This window comes from Budorcas taxicolor, chromosome 22 (assembly GCF_023091745.1).
Source record: "Budorcas taxicolor isolate Tak-1 chromosome 22, Takin1.1, whole genome shotgun sequence".
Taxonomy (NCBI): Eukaryota; Metazoa; Chordata; class Mammalia; order Artiodactyla; family Bovidae; genus Budorcas; species Budorcas taxicolor.
In genome coordinates this window covers 8,036,389-8,063,461 of record NC_068931.1, presented here as the reverse complement: position 1 = coordinate 8,063,461, position 27,073 = coordinate 8,036,389, and the positions used below count along the sequence as shown (strand labels likewise).

General features: G+C 41.1%; 1 protein-coding gene across 1 annotated transcript in view; it reads left to right on the top strand.

Moving 5' to 3' along the window:
• Nucleotides 1-27,073, top strand: part of DOK6 (docking protein 6) — a 391,087-nt gene that overhangs the window by 231,206 nt on the left and 132,808 nt on the right. Inside the window, exons 4-5 of the mRNA XM_052660529.1 lie at nt 1,608-1,727; nt 20,786-20,975. Coding sequence (XP_052516489.1) covers nt 1,608-1,727; nt 20,786-20,975 — 310 coding nt within the window. The remainder of the gene's footprint in view (nt 1-1,607; nt 1,728-20,785; nt 20,976-27,073) is intronic.

Sequence of the window (27,073 nt, the reverse complement as noted above, 5' to 3'; positions counted from 1 at the left end):
GAAACCTTGTCACAGATGACGTTGTTATGGGGATTTAAAATGCCAAGTCAAGGGCTGGAATGTGATCCACGGAGAGCAGCAAGAACTTTAAAGGAAATCTATATTAAATGGCTATAGTACAGAATTATGCTACATGAAAAAATCAGAAATTCCCCTTTCATCAAGACCATGGAATATTGTTAGAAAGTAAAAAGAACCCACAGTCTCCCACAGAGTTCTATTCTCTAGGCAGATGTCAATGGAAAGCTCTTATTCAATTTCTGTGAATTGATTAGAGGGCTTGGCCCCAAATTTCTAACCTCATACTGTTTTGGATACAAAAATAGTTAGAACTCTTTGCTTCCAATTCTGTTTTGGTGCTGATCCATGCTAGGATATGAGATAGGTATGCCACTAATCCTTAACCATCTCGCCCACCTAGGTCTTATATTAGGTTCAAATTCATCCATGTTTGTGGAAGCATTTGATACTACAAGATTCAGTGAGGTGTGAGATACTCTCATGTTTTCAGCAAAGGAAAAACACAGATACAGAGAAGTTGCAGAGTAATGGCAGTAAAGAGTGATCTAATTAATATCTTTAGGCAATTGTAGCTTTCTAAAGGGGACTCCAGAAGTTGGTGATGGACAGGGAGGCCTGGCGTGCTGCGATTCAAGGGGTCGCAAAGAGTCGGACACGACTGAGCGACTGAACTGAACTGAAAGGGGAAAGTTATTTTCAATATCCTATCCCTAAGTTTTTAAAGTAAGGATGGCCCTTACTTTACAAACTTCTGATGTTTGTAGGAACAAAAATGGTCACATTCTTTTGTTGATCCACTGTGATCCACTGCAGTTCAGAATGGCTCAAAGATCAGACCTTCCGTTTGCACAAACCAACGTTACATTCAGGAAGACATTCACACATTTAGTTTGACATTTTCCAGCTTTTCACTTACGTATTTTTACTTTATATTTAATTAAATATTATATACTTCATAATTTTTATATTTAATATTTAAATTAAGTGCGTTCTCTCCTCAAACTAAATCAATCTTAAGTATACTGGATAGTAAACAAATCTTCTCAGTCTATTCTTTATAAATAAGATAAATTACATACTGCTAAGTCACTTCAGTCGTGTCCGACTCTGTGCCACCCCATAGACGGCAGCCCACCAGGCTCCCCCGTCTCTGGGATTCTCCAGGCAAGAACACTGGAGTGGGTTGCCATTTCCTTCTCCAATGCATGAAAGTGAAAAGTAAAAGGGAAGTTGCTCAGTCGTATCCGACTCTTAGTGACCCCATGGACTGCAGCCTACCAGGTCCTTCACTCATAGGATTTTCCAGGCAAGAGTACTAGAGTGGGGTGGCATTGCCTTCTCCGTAAATTACATAGGGATAACTTAAAATATCTTTAAGATACAATAGATGCATAATGTTATAATGTCAAATCATGGGCAACAGTCATGGAGACTGTTTTATTTCACTTCTTGAATACAGCTTTCTAGCTTTCTTAAAGTGGATTTTTAAGGCTCACCACTTGCCTGGGTAGTTGGTTCAGGAAGCAGTCCTCTCCATCCTTCCCAGGCAGCCTCGCCTGACTCTGATGGCCTGTGCTTCTTTTCAGAGCTGGAGGCTGAGGAGTGGTGCAAACACCTCTGCATGGAGTGTCTGGGGACCCGACTCAATGACATCAGCCTCGGGGAGCCCGATCTCCTGGCGGCAGGCGTGCAGAGGGAGCAGAACGGTAAGTGTGCAGCTCCGTCCTTCCCTTTAAAGTGCACGGGGAGTTGTCGAACTTTGAAACTGAAAGGATCTCAGAAATGTTTGGGACCAATCTTTTAAATAAAAAAAAAAAGTTTTAATTGGAGGATAATCGCTTTACAATATTCTGTTGGCTTCTGCTGTACAACAGCGTGAATCAGCCACTTGTATACATATGCCCCCTCTCTCTTGAACCTCCCCCCCAGCCCCCACCCCATCCCACCCCTTCAGGTTGTCACAGACCACCAGGATGAGTTGTGGGACAAACACCCGTATTAGACAGCAACTTCCCATTAGCTCTCTGTTTTACATATGGTGATGAATATGTTTCAATGCTAGTCTCTCAATTTGCTCCAACCCCTCCATCCCTCACTGTGTCCAAAGTCTGTTCTGTATGTCTATGTCTCTGTTCCTGCCCTGCAAATATGTTCATCATTACTATCTTTCTAGATTGCATATGTATCCGGTACTATACTATTATTCTCTTTCTGACTTACTTCATTCTGTATAACAGGCTCTAGGTTCATCTACCTCACTAGAACTGACTCAAATGCATTCCTTTTTATTGCTAAGTAATATTCCATTGTATATATGTCCTATAGCTGCTTTATCCATTCATGTTGTTGGACATTGAGGTTGCTGCTATATCCTAGCTGTATAAATAATGCTGCTATGAACACTGGGGTACATCAGACCAATCCTTTAAAGGAAAGTGTACTGATCAACCTCAGCTATTAAGGATCTGTCTCAAGACTGCATACCACCTAGAAAAATGCTAAGGTACAGCTCAGGTCCCCTACATTCTTGCTCTATGATATTGTCCTTTATTTCAATAAATAATCAATACATTAACTCACTGTACATAAGGTTTTGAATGGACAGTAGTAGTCCTACATTTCTTCTTAAAGCATTGTCATAGATTTGGAGTCTAAATAAACAATCTTGGCTTATGTTGATTTTCAGTAGATTTTAGGGAATATGGAGAATAGTATATCTTTGCTCAGGCTGCCATAACAAAATACCACAGACTGGGTGGCTCGGACAACAGGAGTTAATTCCTCACAGCTTTGAAGGCCAAGCTCTTGCTGTGGACCCATATGGTAGAGGGAGAGAAGAACAAGCTGTCTCCTATCCTTCCTTAGAAGGGTGCTCATTCATTATGAGGACCCCATCCTTATGATTCCTCTAAACTTAATTACTCCCAAAGTCTCCATCTCCTATCCTATCACCTTGGCAGTTAGGGCTTAAACCTGTGAATTTAGGGAGACACAGTTCAGTCCACAGCAACAGTTCACTTCATTTCAGTTGCTCAGTCATGTCCGACTCTTTGCAACCCAATGAACTGTAGCACGCCAGGCCTCCCTGTCCATCACCAGCTCCTGGAGTTTACTCACTCAAGTCCATCAAGTCAGTGATGCCATCCAACATGTCATCCTCCATCATCCCCTTCTCCTCCCGCCTTCAATCTTTCCCAGCATCAGGGTCTTTTCCAATGAGTCAGTTCTTCACATCAGGTGGCCAGAGTATTGGAGTTTCAGCTTCAGCATCATTCCTTCCAATGAATATTCAGGACTGGTTTCCTTTAGGATGGACTGGTTGGATCTCCTTGCAGTCCCAGGATCTTCTCCAACACCACAGTTCAAATACATCAATTCTTTGGTACTCAGCTTTCTTTATAGTCCCACTCTCACATCCATACATGACTACTGGAAAAACCGTAGCTTTGACTAGACCGACCTTTGTTGGCAAAGTAATGTCTCTGCTTTGTAATAAGCTGTCTAGGTTGGTCATAACTTTTCTTTCAAGGAGCAAGCATCTTTTGATTTCATGGCTGCAGTCACCATCTGCAGTGATTTTGGAGCCCCCAAAAATAAAGTCTCTCACTGTTTCCAGTTTCCCCATCTATTTGATGAAGTAATGGGACTAGATGCCATGATCTTAGTTTTCTGAATGTTGAGTTTTAAGGAACTTTTTCACTCTCTTCTTTCTCTTTCATCAAGAGGCCCTTTAGTTCTTTGTTTTGTCAGAAGGGTGATGTCATCTGCATATATGAGGTTATTGATATTTTTCCCAACAATCTTGATTCCAGACTGTGCTTCATCCAGTCTAGCATTTCTCATGATGTATTCTGCTTATAAGTTAAATAAGTAGGATGGCAATATACAGCGGTGACCTACTCCTTTCCCAGTGGAACCAGTCTGTTGTTCCATGTCCGGTTCTAACTGTTGCTTCCTGACCTGCATACAGATTTCTCAGGAAGCAGGTCAGGTGGTCTGGTATTCCCATCTCTTTCAGAATTTTCTGTTTGTTGTGATCCACACAATCAAAGGCTCTGGCATAGTCAATAAAGCAGAAATAGATGATTTTCTGGAATTCTCTTGCTTTTTCAGTGATCCAACGGATACTAGAAATTTGATCTCTGGTTCCTCTGCCTTTTCTAAATCCAGCTTGAACGTCTGGAAGTTCACAGTTCATGTACTGTTGAAGCCTGGCTTGGAGAATTTTGAGCATTACTTTGCTAACATGTGAAATGAGTGCAGTTGTGCAGTAGTTTGAGCATTCTTTGGCATTGCCTTGCTTTGGGATTGAAATGAAAACTGACCTTTTCCAGTCCTGTGGCCACTGCTGAGTTTTCCCAATTTGCTGGCATATTGAGTGCAGCACTTTCACAGCATCATCTTTCAGGATTTGAAATAGCTCCACTGGAATTCCATCACCTCCACTAGCTTTGTTTGTAGTGATGCTTCCTAAGGCCCACTTGACTTTGCATTCCAGGATGTCTGGCTCTGGGAGAGTGATCACACCATTGTGATTATCTGGGTCATGAAAATCTTTTTTGTATAGTTCTTCCGTGTATTCTTGCCACCTCTTCTTAATATCTTCTGCTTCTGTTAGGTCCATACCATTTCTGTCCTTTATCATGCCCATCTTTGCATGAGAAGTTCCCTTGGTACCTCTAATTTTCCTGAAGAGATCTCTAGTCTTTCCCATTCTATTGTTTTCCTCTATTTCTTGGCACTGATCACTGAGGAAGGCTTTATCTCTCCTTGCTATTGTTTGGAACTCTGCATTTAAATGGCTATATCTTTCCTTTTCTTCTTTGCCTTTTGCTTCTCTTCTTTTCTCAGCTAATTGTGAGGCCTCCTCAGACAACCATTTTGCCTTTTTGCATTTCTTTTTCTTGAGGATAGTCTTGATCACTGCCTCCTGTACAGTGTCAGGAACCTCCATCCATAGTTCTTCAGGCACTCTATAATATTTAATCCCTTGAATCTATTTGTCACTTCCACTGTTAAGTTGTAAGGGATTTGATTTAGTTCATACCTGAATGGTCTAGTGGTTTTCCCTACTTTCTTCAATTTAAGTCTGATTTGGGCAATAAGGAGTTCATGATCTGAGCCACAGTCAGCTCCCAGTCTTGTTTGTGCTGACTCTATATAGCTTCTCCATCTTTGGCTGCAAAGAATATAATCAATCTGATTTTGGTATTGACCATCTGGTGATGTCCATGTGTAGAGTCTTCTCTTGTGTTGTTGGAAGAGGGTGTTTGCTATGACCAGTGCGTTCTCTTGGCAAAACTCTGTTAGTTTTTACCCTGCTTCATTCTGTACTCCAAGGCCAAATTTGCCTGTTACTTCAGGTATTTCTTGACTTCCTACTTTTGCATTCCAGTCCCCTATATAAAAAGGACATCTTTTGGGGGTGTTAGTTCTAGAAGGTCTTGTAGGTCTTCATAGAACCATTCAACTTCAGCTTCTTCAGCATTGCTGGTTGCAGCATAGACTTGGATTACCATGTAGATATTGAATAGTTTGCCTGGAAACAGATATCATTTTGTTGTTTTTGAGATTGCATCCAGTACTGCATTTTGGACTCTTTTGTTGACTGTGATGGCTACTCCATTTCTTTTAAGGGATTCTTGCCCACAGTAGTAGATATAATAGTCATCTGAGTTAAATTCAGCCATTCCAGTCCATTTTAGTTCATTGATTCCTAAAATGTTGATGTTCGCTCTTGCCATCTCCTATTTGACCACTTCTAATTTCATACTACACTTCCATACTACACCTGAAAGTGAAAATGAAAGACCCTCAGTCATGTCTGTCTCTTTGCGACCCTGTGGACTATACAGTCCATGGAATTCTTAGGCTAGAATACTGCAGTGGGTAGCCTTTCCCTTCTCCAGGGGAACTTCCCAACCCAGGGATTGAACCCAGGTCTCCGGCCTTGCAGGTGGATTCTTTACCAGCTGAGCCACAAGGGAAGTCTGTACTACACCTGAGGAAGTAGAATGCTTGAAAACTCAGAGTGTAGATAACAGAATTGAGGTTTATGTGACATATTACTGTACTATTCTCTAATTTAACTTTTCTGATGTCTCTTAAGAATTTATGCTGCATCTTCTTGTCTAAAGCCTCTGAATAATGCAATCAGAGTAGTGTAACGAGCTTTTTCCCCTCCATTTTTAAAATGAACTATCATCACTGGAATATCTAGTGGTATGAAAATAGAAACTTTCCAATGTTATTAATTTCTAATGACTAGTGTTTTTAAAAATAATGAGGGATATTGGTGAAGCTTGACACTAGTTGTTAAAAGAAATTCTGGAATAATCTGTGGTTATACAGTAGACAGCACAGGTAAAAATATGTCAAGATAACACTGATGGTGACTTCATTATATATAATAATGTTCTGATAACCATCATATCTTATAGACCATTAAAAATCATTGCTTTTTGTTTTTTGCTGAACTGAAAAAAATGTTTTTCCCCTACTAACTAATCATGAACATATACAGGCGCAAATTTTGCCCATGTTGCTAGTTTCAGAAAGTCATGAAGGCATTCCTGTGACTCTTTTTCTAGCTTACTTTTGATATTTCAGTTTCTTTCCCACACTTCCTTGGATTTCATCTCTCTGACTTATTTTCTGAGAACTGTGCTAAGTACAGAACATCCATAATCATATTGCTTAAAATATGCTGCTCATTCTGTTTGAGAGAGGAAGGAAAAAACTCTTTACCAATAAACATTCGTCAAGTACTACGTACAGAAAATATGAAGAAAGTGAATAAATTAGGCCTGTGGGTGGAGTCATTGCTGTGTGCAACTTGTTTAGTGTGAATTATATGCTTTTACCTTAAAAATCTGGGGTTGTATATGGTTCCTATCCAAATAGATAATGTACTCTTTTGATTATTATAATTTGTATTGCTGATTTGATAATAATGTCAAAGTAATTTACCTACTATATAAAGGTAAAATTTTAATATAAATTTTTTAGGATAGGATAAACACAGAATTAAATAGCAAGAGCTGTGTAAGAAGCACAAGCAGATTTAGCCTAGTAAGTAAACTCTTTAGGATGCAACTTGAATGTGGGCTACACCCCTTAAATAGATCAGGTTCCTTAGTCACTTCTAATTTCAGTTTGCTACTGTGTGAAAATAAACTGATTTATGGTGTTATCATGATGGTTACAGGAGACAATATAAAATAAAGACTAACTCATGCTTAGATTTTAAAAAAAAAAGCACAGATCTGTTTGTTTAAGCACAAGTAAAAATAAAGAAATCAAAAATTAATTCCTGCATATAGTTTAGAGAAGACCTAAAGTTATAATATCATCCAGTGCTTTTTAAATAATCCTAAATTCATACAACGGGTTATATGTGCTTTTAGTATATAGTAATAGTTAGAGAAGGTAGTGTTTGATCCATTTAAATGACTTCCTGAAAGTACATGGTACCCTAAAGGAAACTGGCAGACATCACACACACTCACACACACATACACACACACTCATACACACACACACATACTCACACACACACTCACATACTCACACACACATTGAGACTCTTCCATATTAAGCTTTCAAAGGAAAATCCTAGCTGGGAGGATTTCTTTTCCCCAGGAAACACCTTCCACGTGGGAGAATTTCTCCCTGACTCCCAAGGCCATGGACATAGCCATTCCTTCCACCTCTTCCAGTCTTCATACACTTTCTTTAAAATGCTTCGCCAAGTCCAGATAACAGCATTTTTCCTCCATTTCTTTTGGCCCATTGAACTCTAGCTACAACTTTGTAAGATAGTGATTTATACCATAGGACAATGCGGAAGGCATAAATCTCAACAGAATGTCAAAATTGCAGCCTCAACTATTGGTAGCTCAAAAATCCCAGTGAATATGTGTATGCATGCTGCCAACACACACACACACACACACACACACACACACACACACACAGATTGGCACAGGTTGTTACTGGCATTCCCCAGTTTTGTCGCTTCCTAATCAATGGACCTCTTCCATAAATATGATAATCCCATTTCAAGATCCGCCCTGAAATAACTAGAAGTAATCCGTAAAAATCTCATGCTGAAGACTAAGAGTGCTTGTTAATCAATGTGTATCCTCTCCCTTGAGCACTAGAATTGCTTTAGGGACACATCTGTTTGTTAGACAGGACACCTGTTCATTTCACTACATGCAGGGAAAGTATTTGTTGGTTTAGCTAATGCAAGTATTTTTTAAAACAATGTTATCTTGTAAAACTGTCCTTCCACAGTTTTTAATCATAACATCTCTTCATGTAAACAAAACTTTAACTTCCTGATACATGCTTGAAGTCATTAATACATTCAGATTACAATCATTCCTTTATGAAAGATTTGTTATTACAGATTCAGGGGTTTCTCCTTAAGGCATTTCAAAGTTAAATTCTACCATTTCTTTTTCATCAGAAACATTATTTTAATATGTTATCAATGATGGGTTTGGATTCCGTTTGAAATTACTCCTAAGCAATGAGACGCACATGTGTGCAGAATTGATGTCATAAATTATTGTATCATTCGTGGCTCATGGTGGTTTTGTGGGGTCCCATCACCAAGAGAAGACCCACTGCTCAGTCCCGACCACAGCATATTTCTTGACATTCAAAATTGCTACTTGTCCTTGAAGGTTTTCTTGACTCTTCAAACAGCTTGGTCTTATTTACTCTGAGACTAGCTAAGAACAAACATTTGTGCGAATTGTTTATTTTTTCTTTAATTGGAGGAAAATTGCTTTATAATGTTGTCATGGTTGCTGCGGTACAACAGCACAATTCAGCCGTAATTACATATATATCATCACTGCTGAGCCACCCTCCCCTCCGCAGTCCACCCTTCCAGACCGTCACAGGGCGCCTATATGGGCTTCCTGTGTTACACAGCAACTTCTCACCAGCTGTCTGTTTTATGCATTGTGGTGTATATATGTCCATGCTTCTTTCTCCATGTTCGGTTCTTTCCTTCCCCTACTGTATCCACAAAGCCGTTCTTTCCATCTCCATCCCTTCCCTGCAAATGGGTTCATTAATACCATTTTTCTAGGTGCCATATATATGCATTGTTAATATACTGGGCATGGTTTTATTCAGTCGCCAAGTCGTGTCTGACCCTTCGCAACTCCATGGACTGCAGCTCGCCAGGCTCCCCTGTCCCTCATCATCCTGGAGTTTGCCCAGTTCATATACCCTGCAGGGGCTTCCCTTGTAGCTCAGTTGGTAAAGAATCTGCCTGCAGTGCAGGACGGAGAAGGCAATGGCACCCTACTCCAGTACTCTTACCTGGAAAATCCCATGGACAGAGGAGACTCGTAGGCTGCAGTCCATGGGATCACTAAGAGTCGGACATGACTGAGCAACTTCAGTTTCACTTTTCACTTTCATGCATTGGAGAAGGAAGAAAATGACAACCCACTCCAGTGTTCTTGCCTGGAGAATCCAAGGGATGGGGGAGCCTGGTGGGCTGCCGTGTATGGAGTCACACAGAGTTGGACACAACTGAAGCGACTTAACAGCAGCAGCAATGCAGGAGACCTGGGTTCAATCCCTGGATCAGGAAGTTCCTCTAGAGAAGGAAATGGCAATGCACTCCAGCAGTCTTGCCTGGAGAATCCCACAGACAGAGGAGCCTGATGGGTTCTTGTGTCCGTGGGGTCGCAAGAGTCGGACGCAACTTAGTGACTAAACCACCACTGTGTACCCTGCAAATAATTTTTAAAGGTATAACGTGTGTTGCTAAGATAAGTGATTATTGATTAAATTCTTTGCATTAATCATCTTTGTCTAGTGCTGTCAGCTGTTTTCCTATTGATTCAGAATCTGCATGGTATACGGAAAGTAAGGGAGGCTAGCATGCCACACCCACCTACCCACACACAGACACACACGCATACTTATTCTTAGACTTCAGATAACACAAAAGAGTGCATATTAAGTGGACAATCTCAACTTTTAACTTCTTACAGCTTTCAGACTCTTCACATCTTTCAGCTGTATTTAAGATAGCCTGTGCTGACCTCGTGGCTGACCTTGTGACTTCCCTTGTGGCTCAGCTGGTAAAGAATCCACCTGCCAAGCTCAGGTGGGAGGGGGGTTCGGGATTGGGAATACGTATACACCCGTGGCGGATTCATGTTGATGTATGGCAAAACCAACACAGTATTGTAAAGCAAAATAAGTAAGAGAAAAAAAAAAAAGAATCCGCCTACAATGCAGGAGGCCTGGGTTCGATCCCTGGGTTAGGAAGACCCCCTGGGGAAGGAAAAGGCTACCCACTGCAGTATTCTGGCCTGGAGAATTCTATAGACTGTATAGTCCATGGGGTCGCGAAGAGTTGGACAGGACTGAGCGATTTCATGCTGACCTTAGAAAACATTTTGGTTCAGTGTTACAGTTATATTTATTTAGAAAGGAGTCTCACAATACATAATAGCAATCCTAGGAAACAAATGTTACATATTAATCAGTAGTAGCAGAGTTAAGCATCACAACCAAGAAGCCAGCCACTTGTAGGAAGTTCCTGCTATTACAGCTGCAAGTGGATTCAAGGATCTGTTTTGCTATTCATGCAAGAGATCACCCTCCAAAACAAAATGGAGAAGTGACCTCAGACTTTGTCATTTGGTTAATTCAGAGTCAGATTTGAGGGTTTGGTTTTTTCCCAGGACCAAGAGTCCCTGCTTAGAAATGGGCTAGAATTCTCATGAATTCCTACTTTTAGCCAAAGAATATGCATATAACCTTTCTCCGGGAGCAAAACAGTATTCCAGTGTTGTTTGTAAATTATTTACTTTGGTTACCCCAGTAACCATGCTCCCTACATTCCACTCAGACACCCTTGTATGTCATTCACTCATTCATTATTCATTCATCAAAGAATTTTGAGGCTATGCTGTGTGAGAACTAAGCTGAGGAAATGTGGTTTAGTCACTAAGTTGTGTCCCTCTCTCGTGACCCCATGGACTGTAGCCCACCAGGCTCCGCTGTCCATGGGATTCTCCAGGCAAGAATACTGGAGTATGTTGCCATTCTCTTCATACAAAGTAGGGCCATTACTTTTAAGAAGCTTACAGAGTAGTAAGCAAGACAAACTCACACCCACAAGGTGTATCAATCATTGTTTATTTTTCTGTATTTCTTAAATCTTTTAAAAATTAGTTAATTTATTTTTAATTGGAGGATGATTGCTTTACAATGCTGTGTTGGTTTCTGCCATACATCAATGTGAAACAGCCATAGGTATGCTGTGCTCTTGGTCACACAAAGAAAGATGGATAGATTGAACTATGATGAAAAACCAAGTTAAATGACTCCTCATTTCACAGAAAACAAGCACAAACATACACACACACAAAAAGAGAAAAGAAATCTCAGTGTTCACTAATGTCATTTTGGATATATCCAACTTTTGATGATTTGTTATTTTCCTGCTACAGTAAAACTATAGTGTAAAGCTTGAAAGTCAGACCCTTAGCCTGAGGAACATAAGTGTCCACTTCTCATGAGCTCTGGGGCCAGGGTCAAGGGACTAAAGTGCTCTAAATCTCAAATTCCTGCCCTTGAGGATGATACTGTTGGTACACATCCCACAGGATGGTAGTAAGGATTAAATACCATGTGCAAAATAATTTCACTCATCTCACACGCTAGTAAGCTAATGCTCAAAATTCTCCAAGCCAGGCTTCAACAATACGTGAATCGTGAACTTCCAAATGTTCAAGCTGGTTTTAGAAAAGGCAGAGGAACCAGAGATCAAATTGCCAACATCCGCTGGATCATCGAAAAAACAAGAGAATTCCAGAAAAAAATCTATTTCTGCTTTATTGACTATGCCAAAGCCTTTGACTGTGTGGATCACAATAAACTGTGGAAAATTCTGAGAGAGATGGGAATACCAGACCATCTGACCTGCCTCTTGAGAAACCTATATGCAGGTCAGGAAGCAACAGTTAGAAACGGACATGGAACAACAGACTGGCTCCAAATAGGAAAGGAGTCCGTGAAGGCTGTATATTGTCACCCTGCTTATTTAACTTCTATGCAGAGTACATTATAAAAAATGCTGGACTGGAAGAAACAAAAGCTGGAATCAAGATTGCCGGGAGAAATATCAATAACCTCAGATATGCAGATGACACCACTCTAATGGCAGAAAGTTGAAGAGGGACTAAAAAGCCTCTTGATGAAAGTGAAAGAGGAGAGCGAAAAAGTTGGCTTAAAGCTCAACATTCAGAAAACTAAGATCATGGCATCCGGTCTCATCACTTCATGGCAAATAGATGGGGAACAGTGGAAACAGTGTCAGACTTTATTTTTGGGGCTCCAAAATCACTGCAGATGATGATTGCATCCATGAAATTAAAAAACACTTACTCCTTGGAAGAAAAGTTATGACCAACCTAGATAGCATATTCAAAGGCAAAAACATTACTTTGCCAACAAAGGTCCGTCTAGTCAAGGCTATGGTTTTTCCTGTGGTCATGTATGGATGTGAGAGTTGGACTGTGAAGAAAGCTGAGCACCGAAGAATTGATGCTTTTGAACTGTGGTGTTGGAGAAGACTCTTGAGAGTCCCTTGGACTGCAAGGAGATCCAACCAGTTCATCCTAAAGGAGATCAGTCCTGGGTGTTCATTGGAAGGACTGATGCTAAAACTGAAACTCCAACACTTTGGCCACCTCATGCGAAGAGTTGACTCATTGGAAAAGCCTCTGATGCTGGGAGGGATTGGGGGCAGGAGGAGAAGGGGACGACAGAGGATGAGATGGCTGGATGGCATCACCAACTTGATGGACGTGAGTTTGAGTGAACTCCGGGAGTTGGTGATGGACAGGGAGGGCTGGCGTGCTGTGCTTCATGGGGTCGCAGAGTCGGACACGGCTGAGCGACTGAACTGAACTGAACTGAGCTGAAAGCAAGTAGCACAACGTCCACCAGGAAAGACAGTATTTCTCTAGCATATTCTGAATGTCTTCAATTCATTCACATCAAGTGTGCATTAAACAGAATTCTGGGCCCCACACCTTTAAAGTAAATATCTCTGGGATGTGGGGCCAGATGTCTGTATTTTGATAACCCCAGGAACCCTAATATGCACTAAAGTTTGAAAACTCAGGGTAATAAACTATTGATTATAATTAGCTTCAGAATATCTACCAATGGTTTTAGGAAAATCATTCCTAAAATGATTGGATGATTTCTTGCAAAGTTTGTTGGATTTCTTACAAAGTTTCAAAATTACTGACATAAATTTAATAACAACATCCTTGTATTACCTTCTTAATATCTGTCTATACTGTAGTGATAGCTCCTTTTACACTTTCTGTGGGTTATTTATGGCTTTTTTCCCTCTTAATTGGCATCATCAGATGGTAACTTATTTATTAAAACTTTTTTCAGTATAATTTAAAATGCTCTCACTCACTATGTCTAATCACTGTTAGTTGCTCCACCATTTTGGGTTTAATTGCAGGATTCTTTTTCGAATCTTTTAGGTGGATGTTTAGATCATTAATTTTCAGCCTTTCACTTTTAAAATATATTTTGTAAAGTTCTGCATTTTTCTTTGAGCATAGTTTAAAATCCTAATTGTAGTAATAACATTCTCAGAGCTCAGATAATAATATCTTAAAATCAGAGCAGAAAATGGGAAAAAATGTTTTTAATTTCCATCTGCCATAAAAGAAAAATTGAAAATATTATCTCTGATTATGGACTTTGTAAATAAAACTGTTATTGCTTAATAGAGATTCAAATTACCCAAACGATTCAAGAAAAAAATAGAAAACCTAAAGATCCCTGTATCCATTCAAGAAATTAAAATGAAAAATGTACAACATCCCATACTCAAACTCCAGTCACATACTGTGCACTCTTGAATTCTGTTTAAAGGAGAAATAATGTTAGTCCTATGCAAACTTTTTCAGAAAGCAGAAGAGGAGGGATTATTTCACAATTCATTTTATGAAGCCACTATAACCAGATACTGAAGCCAGAAAAAGTCAATATAAAAAAATTGCAGACAGATATCATTCATGAAAAAGTTGGCTTGAAACTCAGGATTCAGAAAACTAAGATCATGGCATCCCATCCCATCACTTCATGGCAAATAGATGGGAAAAATGAATGGAAACAGTGGCAGATTTTATTTTATTTTATTTTATTTTATTGGGCTCCAGAGTCACTGCAGACGGTGACTGCAGCCATGAACTTAAAAGACAGTTACTTGCTCCTTGGAAGGAAAGCTATGCAAACCTAGAGAGCATATTAAAAAACAGAGACATCACTTTTCTGACAAAGGTCTGTCTAGTCAAACCTATGGTTTTTCCAGTAGTCATATATGGATGTGAGAGCTGGACCATAAAGAAGGCTGAGCACCAAAGAATTGATGCTTTCTAATTGTGGTGTTGGAGAAGACTGTCATGAGAGTCTCTTGGACAGCAAGGAGATCAAACCAGTCAATTCTAAAGGAAATTAGTCCTAAATATTCATTGGAAGGACTGATGCTGAAGCGGAAGCTCCAATACTTTGGCCACCTGATACGAAAAACTGACTCATTGGAGAAGACCCTGATGCTGGGAAAGACTGAAGGCAAAAGGAGAAGGGGACAACTGAGGATGAGAGAGTTAGATGACGTCACTGACTCAACGGACATGAATTTGAGAAAAGTTCAGGAGAAAGTGGAGGACAAGGAAGCCTGGCATGCTGCAGTCCATGAGGTCGTGAAGAGTCAGGCCTGACTTAGTGACTGAACAATGGTAACAACATGGAGCTACAAATATAGGCTTTCATTGAAGATAACTGATAGGACAGTGTCCTTTCTTCATTTCTCAGCTATAGAACGTACCTCATTTTGCCTTTTTCTTTAGGAAATAATTGTAATTATTTGAAATAATTATATTTCAAATAATTATTATATGAAATCTGTATCCATAATACTTTCATGGGTCAACAATCTAAGTAAAATATTGAATCATTATTTTTGGTCCCAAAATATTTAGACACTGAACATAAATAGTGTCCATATGGTTACTAAATTTCAAACTATTGTGCTTAAGTTTAATGTAACCAACTTGGCACCAGAAAATCTTTGCTTTACAAAATACCTGCAACCGGAACAATCCTTTCCATTATATAGACGGTTGCAGCTCAGTTCAGTTCAGTTCAGTTCAGTCGCTCAGTCGTGTCTGACTCTTTGCGACCCCATGAATCGCAGCACGCCAGGCCTCCCTGTCCATCACCAACTCCCGGAGTTCACCCAGACTCATGTCAGTCGAGTCAGTGATGCCATCCAGCCATCTCATCCTCTGTCATCCCCTTCTCCTCCTGCCTCCAATCCCTCCCAGCATCAGAGACTTTTCCAATGAGTCAGCTCTTCGCATGAGGTGGCCAAAGTACTGGAGTTTCAGCCTCAGCATCAGTCCTTCCAAAGAAATCCCAGGGCTGATCTCCTTCAGAATGGACTGGTTGGATCTCCTTGCAGTCCAAGGGACTCTCAAGAGTCTTCTCCAACACCACAGTTCAAAAGCATCAATTCTTCGGCACTCAGCCTTCTTCACAGTCCAACTCTCACATCCATACATGACCACTGGAAAAACCATAGCCTTGACTAGATGGACCTTCGTTGGCAAAGTAATGTCTCTGCTTTTGAATATACTATCTAGGTTGGTCATAACTTTTCTTCCAAGGAGTAAGCGTCTTTTAATTCCATGGCTGCAGTCACCATCTGCAGTGATTTTGGAGCCCCCCAAAATAAAGTCTGACACTGTTTCCACTGTTCCCCATCTGTTTGCCATGAAGTGAAGGGATCAGATGCCATGATCTTAGTTTTCTGAATGTTGAGCTTTAAGCCAACTTTTTCACTCTCCACTTTCACTTTCATCAAAAGGCTTTTTAGTTCCTCTTCACTTTCTGCCATAAGGGTGGTGTCATCTGCATATCTGAGGTTATTGATATTTCTCCCGGCAGTCTTGACTCCAGCTTGTGTTTCTTCCACTCCATCGTTTCTCATGATGTACCCTGCATAGAAGTTAAATAAGCAGGGTGACAATATACAGCCTTGACGGGCTCCTTTTACTATTTGAAACCAGTCTGTTGTTCCATGTTCATTTCTAACTGTTGCTTCCTGACATGCATACAGATTTCTCAAGGGCAGGTTAGGTGGTCTGGTATTCCCATCTCTTTCAGAATTTTCCACAGTTTATTGTGATCCACACAGTCAAAGGCTTTGGCATAGTCAATAAAGCAGAAATAGATGTTTTTCTGGAATTCTCTTGCTTTTTCGATGATCCAGCATATGTTGGCAACTTGATCTCTGGTTCCTCTGCCTTTTCAAAAACCAGCTTGAACATCAGGAAGTTCACGGTTCACATATTCCTGAAGCCTGCCTTGGAGAATTTTGAGCATTACTTTACTAGCATGTGCTGCTGCTGCTGCTGCTGCTACTAAGTTGCTTCAGTCGTGTCCGACTCTGTGCGACCCCATAGATGGCAGCCCATCAGGCTCCATCATTCCTGGGATTCTCCAGGCAAGAACACTGGAGTGGGTTGCCATTTCTTTCTCCATTGCATGAAAGTGAAAAGTGAAAGTGAAGTCGCTCAGTCGTGTCTGACTCTTAGCGACCCCATGGACTGCAGCCTACCAGGCTTCTCCATCCGTGGAATTTTCCAGGCAAGAGTACTGGAGTGTACTAGCATGTGAGATGAGTGCAATTGTGTGGTAGTTTGAGCATTCTTTGGCATTGCCTTTCTTTGGGATTGGAATGAAAACTGACCTTTTCCAGTCCTATGGCCACTGCTGAGTTTTCCAAATTTGCTGGAATATTGAGTGCAGCACTTTTACAGCATCATCTTTCAGGATTTGAAACAGCTCCACTGGAATTCCATCACCTCCACTAGCTTTGTTCATAGTGATGCCTTCTAAGGCCCACTTGACTTCACATTCCAGGATGTCTGGCTCTACGTGAGTGATCACACCATCATGATTATCTGGGTCGTGAAGATCTTTTTTGTACAGTTCTTCTGTGTATTCTTGCCATCTCTTCTTAATATCTTCTGCTTCTGTTAGGTCCAGACCATTTCTGTCCTTTATCGAGCCCATCTTTCCATGAAATGTTCCCTTGGTATCTCTAATTTTCTTGAAGAGAAAACTTAGTCTTTCCCATTCTGTTCTTTTCCTCTATTTCTTTGCATTGATCGCTGAAGAAGGCTTTCTTATCTCTTCTTGCTATTCTTTGGAACTCTGCATTCAGATGCTTATATCTTTCCTTTTCTCCTTTGCTTTTCGCCTCTCTTCTTTTCACAGCTATTTGTAAGGCTTCCCCAGACAGCCATTTTGCTTTCTTGCATTTCTTTTCCATGGGGATGGTCTTGATCCCTGTCTTCTGTACAATGCCATGAACCTCATTCCATAGTTCATCAGGCACTCTATCTATTAGATCTAGACCCTTAAATCTATTTCTCACTTCCACTGTACAATTATAAGGGATTTGATTTAGGTCATACCTGAATGGTCTAGTGGTTTTCCCTACTTTCTTCAATTTAAGTCTGAATTTGGGAATAAGGAGTTCATGATCTGAACCACAGTCAGCTCCTGGTCTTGTTTTTGTTGACTGTATAGAGCTTCTCCATCTTTGGCTGCAAAGAATAGAATCAATCTGATTTCAGTGTTGACCATCTGGTGATGTCCATGTGTCGAGTCTTCTCTTGTGTTGTTGGAAGAGGGTGTTTGCTATGACCAGTGCATTTTCTCAGCAAAACTCTATTAGCCTTTGCCCTGCTTCATTCCGCATTCCAAGGCCAAATTTGCCTGTTACTCCAGGTGTTTCTTGACTTCCTACTTTTGCATTCCAGTCCTCTATAGTGAAAAGGACATTTTTTGGGGGTGTTAGTTCTAAAAGGTCTTGTAGGTCTTCATAGAACCGTTCAACTTCAGCTTCTTCAGTGTTACTGGTTGGGGCATAGACTTAGATTACTGTGATATTGAATAGTTTGCTTTGGAAACGAACAGAGATCATTCTGTCATTTTTGGGATTGCGTCCAAGTACTGCATTTCGGACTCTTTTGTTGACCATGATGGCTACTCCATTTCCTCTGAGGGATTCCTGCCCGCAGTAGTAGATATAATGGTCATCTGAGTTAAATTCACCCATTCCGGTCCATTTAGTTTGCTGATTTCTGGAATGTCGACCTTCATACTTGCCATCTCTTGTTTGACCACTTCCAATTTGCCTCGATTCATGGACCTGACATTCCAGGTTCCTATGCAATATTGCTCTTTACAGCATTGGACCTTGCTTCTATCACCAGTCACATCCACAACTGGGTATTGTTTTTGCTTTGGCTCCATCCCTTCATTCTTTCTGGAGTTATTTCTCCACTGATCTCCAGTAGCATATTGGGCAGCTACTGACCTGGGGAGTTCCTATTTCAGTATCCTATCATTTTGCCTCTTCACTGTTCATGGGGTTCTCAAGGCAAGAATACTGAAGTGGTTTGCCATTCCCTTCTCCAGTGGAGCAGTTTCTGTCAGACCTCTCCACCATGACCCGCCCGTCTTGGGTTGCCCCGTGGGCATGGCTTAGTTTCATTGAGTTAGACAAGGCTGTGGTCCTAGTGTGATTAGATTGACTAGTTTTCTGTGAGTATGGTTTCAGTGTGTCTACCCTCTGATGCCCTCTTGCAACACCTACCATCTTACTTGGGTTTTTCTTACCTTGGGCATGGGGTATCTCTTCACGGCTGCTCCAGCAAGGCGCGGCTGCTCCTCCTTACCTTGGACGAAGGGTATCTCCTCACCCTGCCCTTCCTGACCTTCAACGTGGGATAGCTCCTCTAGGCCCTCCTGCGCCTGCACAGCCACTACAACCACCTGAGTTGCAGCTCAGGACCAGCAAATATATAGTGTTTAAGACTGTGACATTCTGATGGATGTTAGCATATTTGAAAATATCTCAGTCCTTGACCAACTGCAGCTGCACGATTATTCCTCTCCAAATAACTCATGCGACAGCTCTGCCTTTAAAGCACTGTTCACAATTAAATTAAAACTCACGAAGATGTATCTGCTAGTAATTCTTAAACTTTCTGTTGTCATGACTCATTTTTTTGTAATTCCCCAATTCTTGCAGCCCATATTCATTGTTGTTTAGTCACTCAGTCCTGTCTGACTCTTTGAGACTCCAAGGACTGTAGCCTGCCAGGCTCCTCTGTCCATGGAATTTCCCAGGCAAGAATGCTGAAGTGAGTTGCCATTTCCTACTCCAGGGATCTTCCCGATCCAGAGATCGACCCTGCGTCTCCTGCATTGGCAGGCAGATTCTCTACCACTGAGCCACCTGGGAAGTCCTGATATTCGTCATATTGTTATTCAGTCACTAAGTCATGTCCACTCTTTGAGACCCCATGGACTACAGCATGCCAGGCTTCCCTGACTTTCTGTATCTCCCTGAGTTTGCTCAAATGCATGTCCATTGAGACGGTGATACCATTCAACCATCTCATCTTCTGTTGCCCCTTCTCCTCCTGCCTTCAGTCTTTCCCAGCATCAGGATCTTTTCCAAGGAGTCAGCTCTTTGCATCAGGTGGCCAAAGTATTGGAGCTTCCTCGTCAGCATCAGTCTTTTCAATGAATAGTCAGAGTTGATTTTTCTTTAAGATTGACAAGGATATATTTATTTCTTCTTGGGATATGTTTATTTCACTTATTTTATTAGTTAACATTTTGGTGTATACCAAAGATAAGGTGCTAGGAATTAGGGATATTTTATAAAGACCCTTTGTAGGTCATACCAAATTCTTTACTTCCTGAAACTTACCAACTGGCCTTATCTTTCAAAATAAAGTATATTCTAATGCATTTAAATGGGAATTGAGGGCTGCAGAATTTTGCAATGGTGTTTGACATACACAGACATTTATAAAGGGTTTGGAATCATTGCCTAATAGATTTTCAACTACAAAATATCCAGAAATGAAAGCATTTATGTGGTTTTATTTTGCTTACTGAAACAATGGCTGAAGTTCTGCAGAAGGCAGTCACAAATATCTGCATTTATCATATGCTGAATTTGATCATGAGTACTCTGTGCTTGGAGAGTCAGTCTGAGTGGGCATTAAACACTTCATGCCACAGAGGTAAAATTGAGTAAGTTCTTGTGTAAATTAGATAAGGCATTCCTCCCTGGAATTGTTTATATGACATCCACTTAAGATTGTGTGAAGAAGCAGACAGTAACACTGTTTGGGCAGAGACTCCAATTAGCTTTTTTCCCTTATGTTCCCATGGTACAATTTAACCATTTAATCCACACCATAGAGGATGCATGGAGAAGGAAATGGCAATTCCAGTATTCTTGCCCAGGAAATCCCATGGACAGAGGAGCATGGTGGGCTACAGTCCATGGCGTCTCAGAGAGTTAGGCACAACTGAGCACATGTGCACGCACACACACACACACACACACACACACAGAGGATGCAGGCCACAAGAAGCTGAAGAATGAGTGAATGACTGAATAATTAAGAATGCATCAACCCCTTTTCCCACAAAATGGAAAAAGAGAGTGTTTCACAATGTGTATGGGTGTCACCAAGGAACACAGTGACCCTTTTTGCAGGCTGTAGGTAGGTATACAGGTTAACATAGTGCTGCCGTAAAAGTCACACCTCTTTTCACTTCATTGCCTCCCTCCCTTGTTTCTTTGCAGAACGATTCAATGTGTACCTTATGCCTACACCAAATCTGGACATTTATGGCGAATGCACAATGCAGATCACACACGAGAATATCTATCTCTGGGATATCCACAATGCCAAGGTCAAGCTGGTGATGTGGCCCCTCAGCTCACTGAGGAGATATGGGCGGGACTCGACGTGGTTCACATTTGAGTCGGGCAGGTAAGCTCTGAGGGCAGAAGCAACATGCAGGAGGGGCCTGGGACCAAGGTTCTGTGCTCAGGTAGACGGTTGTTTTCATAAAGGTTAGAGGTCACCAAAAATATAATTTCTTTAGATCCTTGTTGATAATCTATATGAAACTGTGTTAATTCTATGGCAGGTTAATTACCCCATTCAAAATAACTTCAGTCTCTTGTGCTGGCATCAAACTAGTTTCATAATTATTTTTTATCATGCAGTATATTTGTGAGATTTTGGGTGCATCCTCCTATATTTTTGGTGCAGTAGGATTTCCATAAAAGTCAACATGTCCTTACTGGCATTACTTTTGTGGATTTTTTTTTAAGGAAAAAATGTTGAAAGGAGTCTTATATAAAATTGCTTAAATATTACTTTTTAGGTTTGAGATAATTTAATGCAATATTCATTTATCCAGATGTTTATGTTAATAGCATTAGTCAAGTATACATATTGATATTAATTCAGAATGACTGAAAAGAAAGTTGGCAAATCCATAATTTATGGAATGTGTGACTCAGATTTTAAATGTAGTATGTCAAGACAGATACACTGATTTCTTGATCACAGCATATGGTCGGAATCCATAAATGTCTAAAATAAATGCTTGCTTCACAATCATTATTCACAGATATGGATTTAGACATGAGCTTCAATCAACTGTATCAAGTCATTATGTTGTGACCCCTTTGTGATATTGTTGTCACTCATCCAAGATAAGACTTAGGTTTGGGGATTCTATATCAGAAGTGTCTAATGTATTCACACTTGGGGATATGATTTATCACATTCTAAAAATGAATCAGTGGCCTTACAAGGTAATTATGAGGTCGCCATGTGACTGAGTAGACAAATTAAGACAGTTATGCAACAGAATTCTACCTACCATGACACACACAGCACGGATGAATCTCCAAAACGTCGTTGTAACATTGGTAAGAAACCCTGCAACAGACAAAACTGATTTATAGCGACAGAAAGCAAATGAATGGTTGCCTCGGGTCGGGAGAGAATGGACTCCAGGGAACACACAGGACCTGTGGGGGGCGTGACCGTGCCCTGTATCCTGACATTTGTCGAGAGCCGTGGAGCTGTTTACTCGGTATCAGTGCACATCGTTCCATGCAAATTATCCCTCAGTGCTTTTAACGTGGAAAAAAAAAGTGGGGGGAAAGCAGGAGGGCATTTACTCTTCTTATTTTATATACTTTTACACTGTTTGAGGTTTGACAGTGAGCATTTGTCACTTTTACAACAAAACACTTCCCCTGGGAGGAATGAGGCCGAGGAAGGGGAGAGAGCTGTGAGCATTTCTGGATGGAGCTTTGAGGGTGGTCCTTGAAGCTGTGCGCGACAGCAGGCCTTGATTCCTAGGTAGGTACAGTAAGGGCAGAAGTCTGTTCTTGTAACCTGAGGCAGGCCGTGCACTTTTTACGTTTTCCTTGTAGGTCTCCCTTTTTCCTTAGTATTGAGATGTTTTAATACTTGACACTGAGACTTCCTTAGTGGTCTGCATGCTAAGTCGCTTCAGTGGTGTCCAACTCTTTGCGACTCTATGGACTGTAACCTGCCAAGTTCCTGTGTCCATGGGATTCTCCAGGCAAGAATACTGGAGCAGGTTGCAATGCCCTCCTCCAGAGGATCTTCCCGACTCAGGGATTGAACCCGCGTCTCTTGTCTCCTGCATTGGCAGGCAGGTTCTTTACCACTAGCCCCACCAGGTGGTTAAGAATCCTCCGTGCCAGGCCAGGGGTGCAGGTTCGATGCCTGGTCGGGGAACGAAGATCCCACATGTCATGGGCAACTGAGCCTGCTTGCCACAACTGCATGCACCAGATAGAGAGCCAGCACGCTATAACCAAAGATCCTGGGTGAGGCAGCTCAGACCCTACACAGCCAAAGAAATAAATGAATATTTTTAACAAAATACTTTATATCGTCTGATTTTAAAAGTCAAGCCAGGCTTTTGAGGGAGTAGTTGGAAAGAAAAGCTTAAAATCACTTACTATTTCTGCATCTTGAGAAAATGGCTTTTAGTATTTTGCTGTACTTCCTTCCAATGTATTTTAAAATCAGCGTATTTTCATTTAATATTATATTGAGAAGTAATCTTCTATAAAGTCGTATAAAGTCAAGATTTTTGTGACCATATGGTATCTGAACATATGGCTGTACTGTCATCAATTTAACATTAGGGTGTTCCCAAAATGAACTATTATAAATAAAGCCACACTGACCATCTGTGAAAAGATGTGCAAATATCTGATTATTTTCTTAGCAGAGCCTTTTTAAAGCAGAATTCCTGGGTCAAAAGCCATAGGTTCTTCACAGTATAGTAAATTGCTTTCAAAGCAGTTTCAATTCACACGCCCTCTAATGGTGCAAAGAGCGTTCTTGACCCCATAACTACAGGCATTAAAAAGATGATTTAGATGTTTCTATTTTAAGAGAGGACTTGGATATCTTGTTAATTTTTTTTTCTTTTCTCCTCTGTTTCTTTATGTTTAGAGGTTTGTCCTTGTGGGTACTGTTCATTTGTATGTTCTTCCTTCTCTGCATTTTGGGTGTCCCTTGCCCTTGGAATGTTGACCATTGTTCTGTGCATCTATTTTGTAAACTCCTAAAGATCTCACTCCTATTAAAGGTAACCAAGAGCAGAAGGTTTTGTCCATGTTCGACCCAGTTCCCCGAGTCAGGACTGTGAGAAGGGGTGTGGGGGGGCATGGGTGATGACACGGGACAGTTTAAAGGAGAACCTGGCAGGTCAGTTTTGTGGTGTCAGCACAGTAGACCTTGAGCTCAAGAGCTCCATCTTCTGTGTTTTATTTTGTGCCTCTCTGCACAGAGCACAGCATTTGGAGGCAGTTTCTAGCCGTTTACTTGTACTACCGCATGTACTGGAAAGTGATAAAACTGGGTGTCAAACTAGCCTTTTTTCTACTGACAGGCCTTGTACAACTTTGCTTATTTGCTTGGCCACGCCGGGTCTTTGTTGCTGCCTGCATTTTCTCTGGTTGTGGTGAGCGGGGACACCCTCAGCAGCAGTGCACGGGCTTACTGCAAAGACTTCTCTTGTAGAGCCCAGGCTCTGGGCTCCCTACTGACGAGCTTTCTTAAAAATGCATTTTAAATTCTATTGTACCAATAAAATATAAGCATGAATGGTAGAAATGGAGCAAGATCATTCTTCCTGGAGGAACACACCTCTCGCATCCCAACAGTTGTACTCATACACCCATGCGGGTGAGGACAGGAGAGGAGGACCAGGGAGCTTTCACTGGGAACTGCCCTCACTCAGAGGGCATGGCCTGGGAGAGGAAGTCACAGCCTCCTGACTGCTTAGAGTAATTGCTGCTGCTGCTGCTGCTGGTGATGCTGCTGCTGCCAAGTCGCTTCAGTCATGTCCGACTCTGTGTGACTCCATGGATGGCAGCCCACCAGGCTCCACCATCCCTGGGATTCTCCAGGCAAGAACACTAGAGTGGGTTGCCATTTTCTTCTCCAATGCATGAAAGTGAAAAGTGAAAGTGGAGTCACTCAGTCATGTTCGATTCTTTGCGACTCCATGGACTGCAGCCTACCAGGCTCCTCTGTCCCTGGTATTTTCCAGGCAAGAGTACTGGAGTAGGGTGCCATTGCCTTCTAGTTAACCATAAAAGAGCACTTTAAAAGTGAAAAGCAACCTGGTTTACCATGCAAGCTTATTTAATCAAAAAATCAAAACAAGATATCCAGACCTGCAGAGGACGTCACAGGAGTCATGATAATGTGCAGTTTTACCCTGTAGAAGATAAAACCACTTTTTAAATTTGCTGATGGGGCTTTTTCACTTCATGAAACTTATAAGTATTGTAAGCAAAAGTCAGGATGAGCTCAAAGGCCTGCAGAACAAGATTAAACAATCTCCAAATCAATTTTTATAAAATTATTGTTCAAAACATAACCTCCCTATTCAGCAAAACACTTAATATAACAATTGGTGCTTAAAATATATGTCTTACTAACTCTGATAGTATTGTCTCTGTTGAGAAACCTGGGAACAATCTGGTTACAGATTTTTAATAATTGGAAATAAAAAGCAGTACAGTTCCCACAGGAAGATGGTGAATGGAAGCAAATGCTCTGTGTGCTATAATCAAGGATTCCCTGATGTCACAGAGGCTTGTTCAGTCCTTAAAAAGCTTTTCCATCAGTCATGCAGAGAGAAACCCTCCTCCTGTTATGTATGACCACTCAGTTATAATAAAAGGTAAGGCAGAGAGTTTTTAAATAGGATACCAAGGCATGATTACCCTCCCCACAAAAGATAAATTGGACTGCATCAAAATTAAAAACTTGTCTCTGCAAGAGACACTTTTAAGGGACTGAAAGTCCAGACACAGATCTAGAGAAGATATTCAGAAGTCACATATTAGACAATGCACTTGTATCCAAAATATATAAAGAATTTCCAAGTCAAAAATAAGAAAAAATGAAACCCAGCTTTAAAAACAGGCAAAAAATATAAGCAGATACTTTACCAAAAAAGACATATGACTGATCAATAATCACACTAAAAGATGCCGAACCTAATTTTTCACTGTGTGTGTATGTTAGTCGCTCTGTTATCTCTGATTTTTTGTGACCCCGTGGACTCTAGCCCACCAGACTCCTCTGTCCTTGGGATTCTCCAGGCAAAACCACTGGAGTGGGTTACCAGTTCCTTCTCCAATTATTCGTTAGGGGAATGCAAATTAAAACTATGATGAGATACAACTGCATATCTATTATAGTGGCTAAAGTTAAAAAGGAGAATCTGACAATACCAAATGCAGACAGGATGCACAGCAGATGGAACACATACAGTTTTGGTGGGAATGTAGCGTGCTACAGTGATTTGGAAAGAAACTTGGAAGTTTTTAAAAGAAACCTCAGCATTGCCTGAAGATCTGATCCGGGTTCCTACTTCTTGGTATTATCTCGCAAAAGATAATAATAGATGCTCATACCAAAACCTGTACATGAATGTTGCCATTTTATTCTTCATTGACCAAAACTGGACAAACCAAGTATCCTTCACTGAATGGGTAAACAAACTATGATAAATCTATAGAGAGCTGCTGCTGCTGCTGCTAAGTCACTTCAGTCGTGTCTGACTCTGTGTGACCCCATAGACGGCAGCCCACCAGGCTCCCCCGTCCCTGGGATTCTCCAGGCAAGAATACTGGAGTGGGTTGCCATTTCCTTCTCCAATGCACGAAAGTGAAAAGAGAAAGGGAAATCGCTCAGTCATGTCCGACTCTTTGTGACCCCATGGACCGCAGCCTACCAGGCTCTTCTGTCCGTGGGATTTTCCAGGCAAGAGTACTGGAGTAGGGTGCCATCACCTTCTCCTATAGAGAGCTACTCAGCATCAAAAAGGAGTGAATGACATACACAATGAGTGCATCAAAGATGCCTTGTTCTAAGTGAGAGGCCAGATCCAGCAAACAGCATACGCTATGATGCCACGCACATGGAGGATAGAGCTATAAGGTCAGGAGGGAGACCAGTGACTGCTGTGGAGGGGTTGCTGTGCAGAAGGAGGGGAACGACCGGGTGAGGAAACGACAGAAGGGCAATGTCAGGGCGATGGCGGAACTGTATTTATCCTGATGGTGGTGGTGGATATGTCTTTCTATACATCTGTCAAACCCCAGAGAACTGTCTAGCGCAAAGAGTGAATGCTGCTAGGTGGAAATGTTTTAATTTAAAAATAAATTTTAAAAAAGGAAAGAGATTCACATATATGCTGAAATCATTTTTGGCAAGGCTGCTAAAATTCAATGGTGAAAGTCTTTCAACAGGTAACTGGAAAATCTGTATATCCACATGCAAAAGGATGAAGTTGGCCCATCACTACTGTGTATCACAAACATTAAGTCAAAACAAATCGAAGACCTACATTTAACATCTGAAACTATAAAACTCCTTTAAGAAAATATAGAGCAGAACTTTACAGCTTCGGATTGGGCAGTGATTTCTTGAATATGACACAAAAAGGCAACAAAGGAAAAAACAGACAAGTTGGAACTTATTAACAATTTAAGGAATTTGTGCAT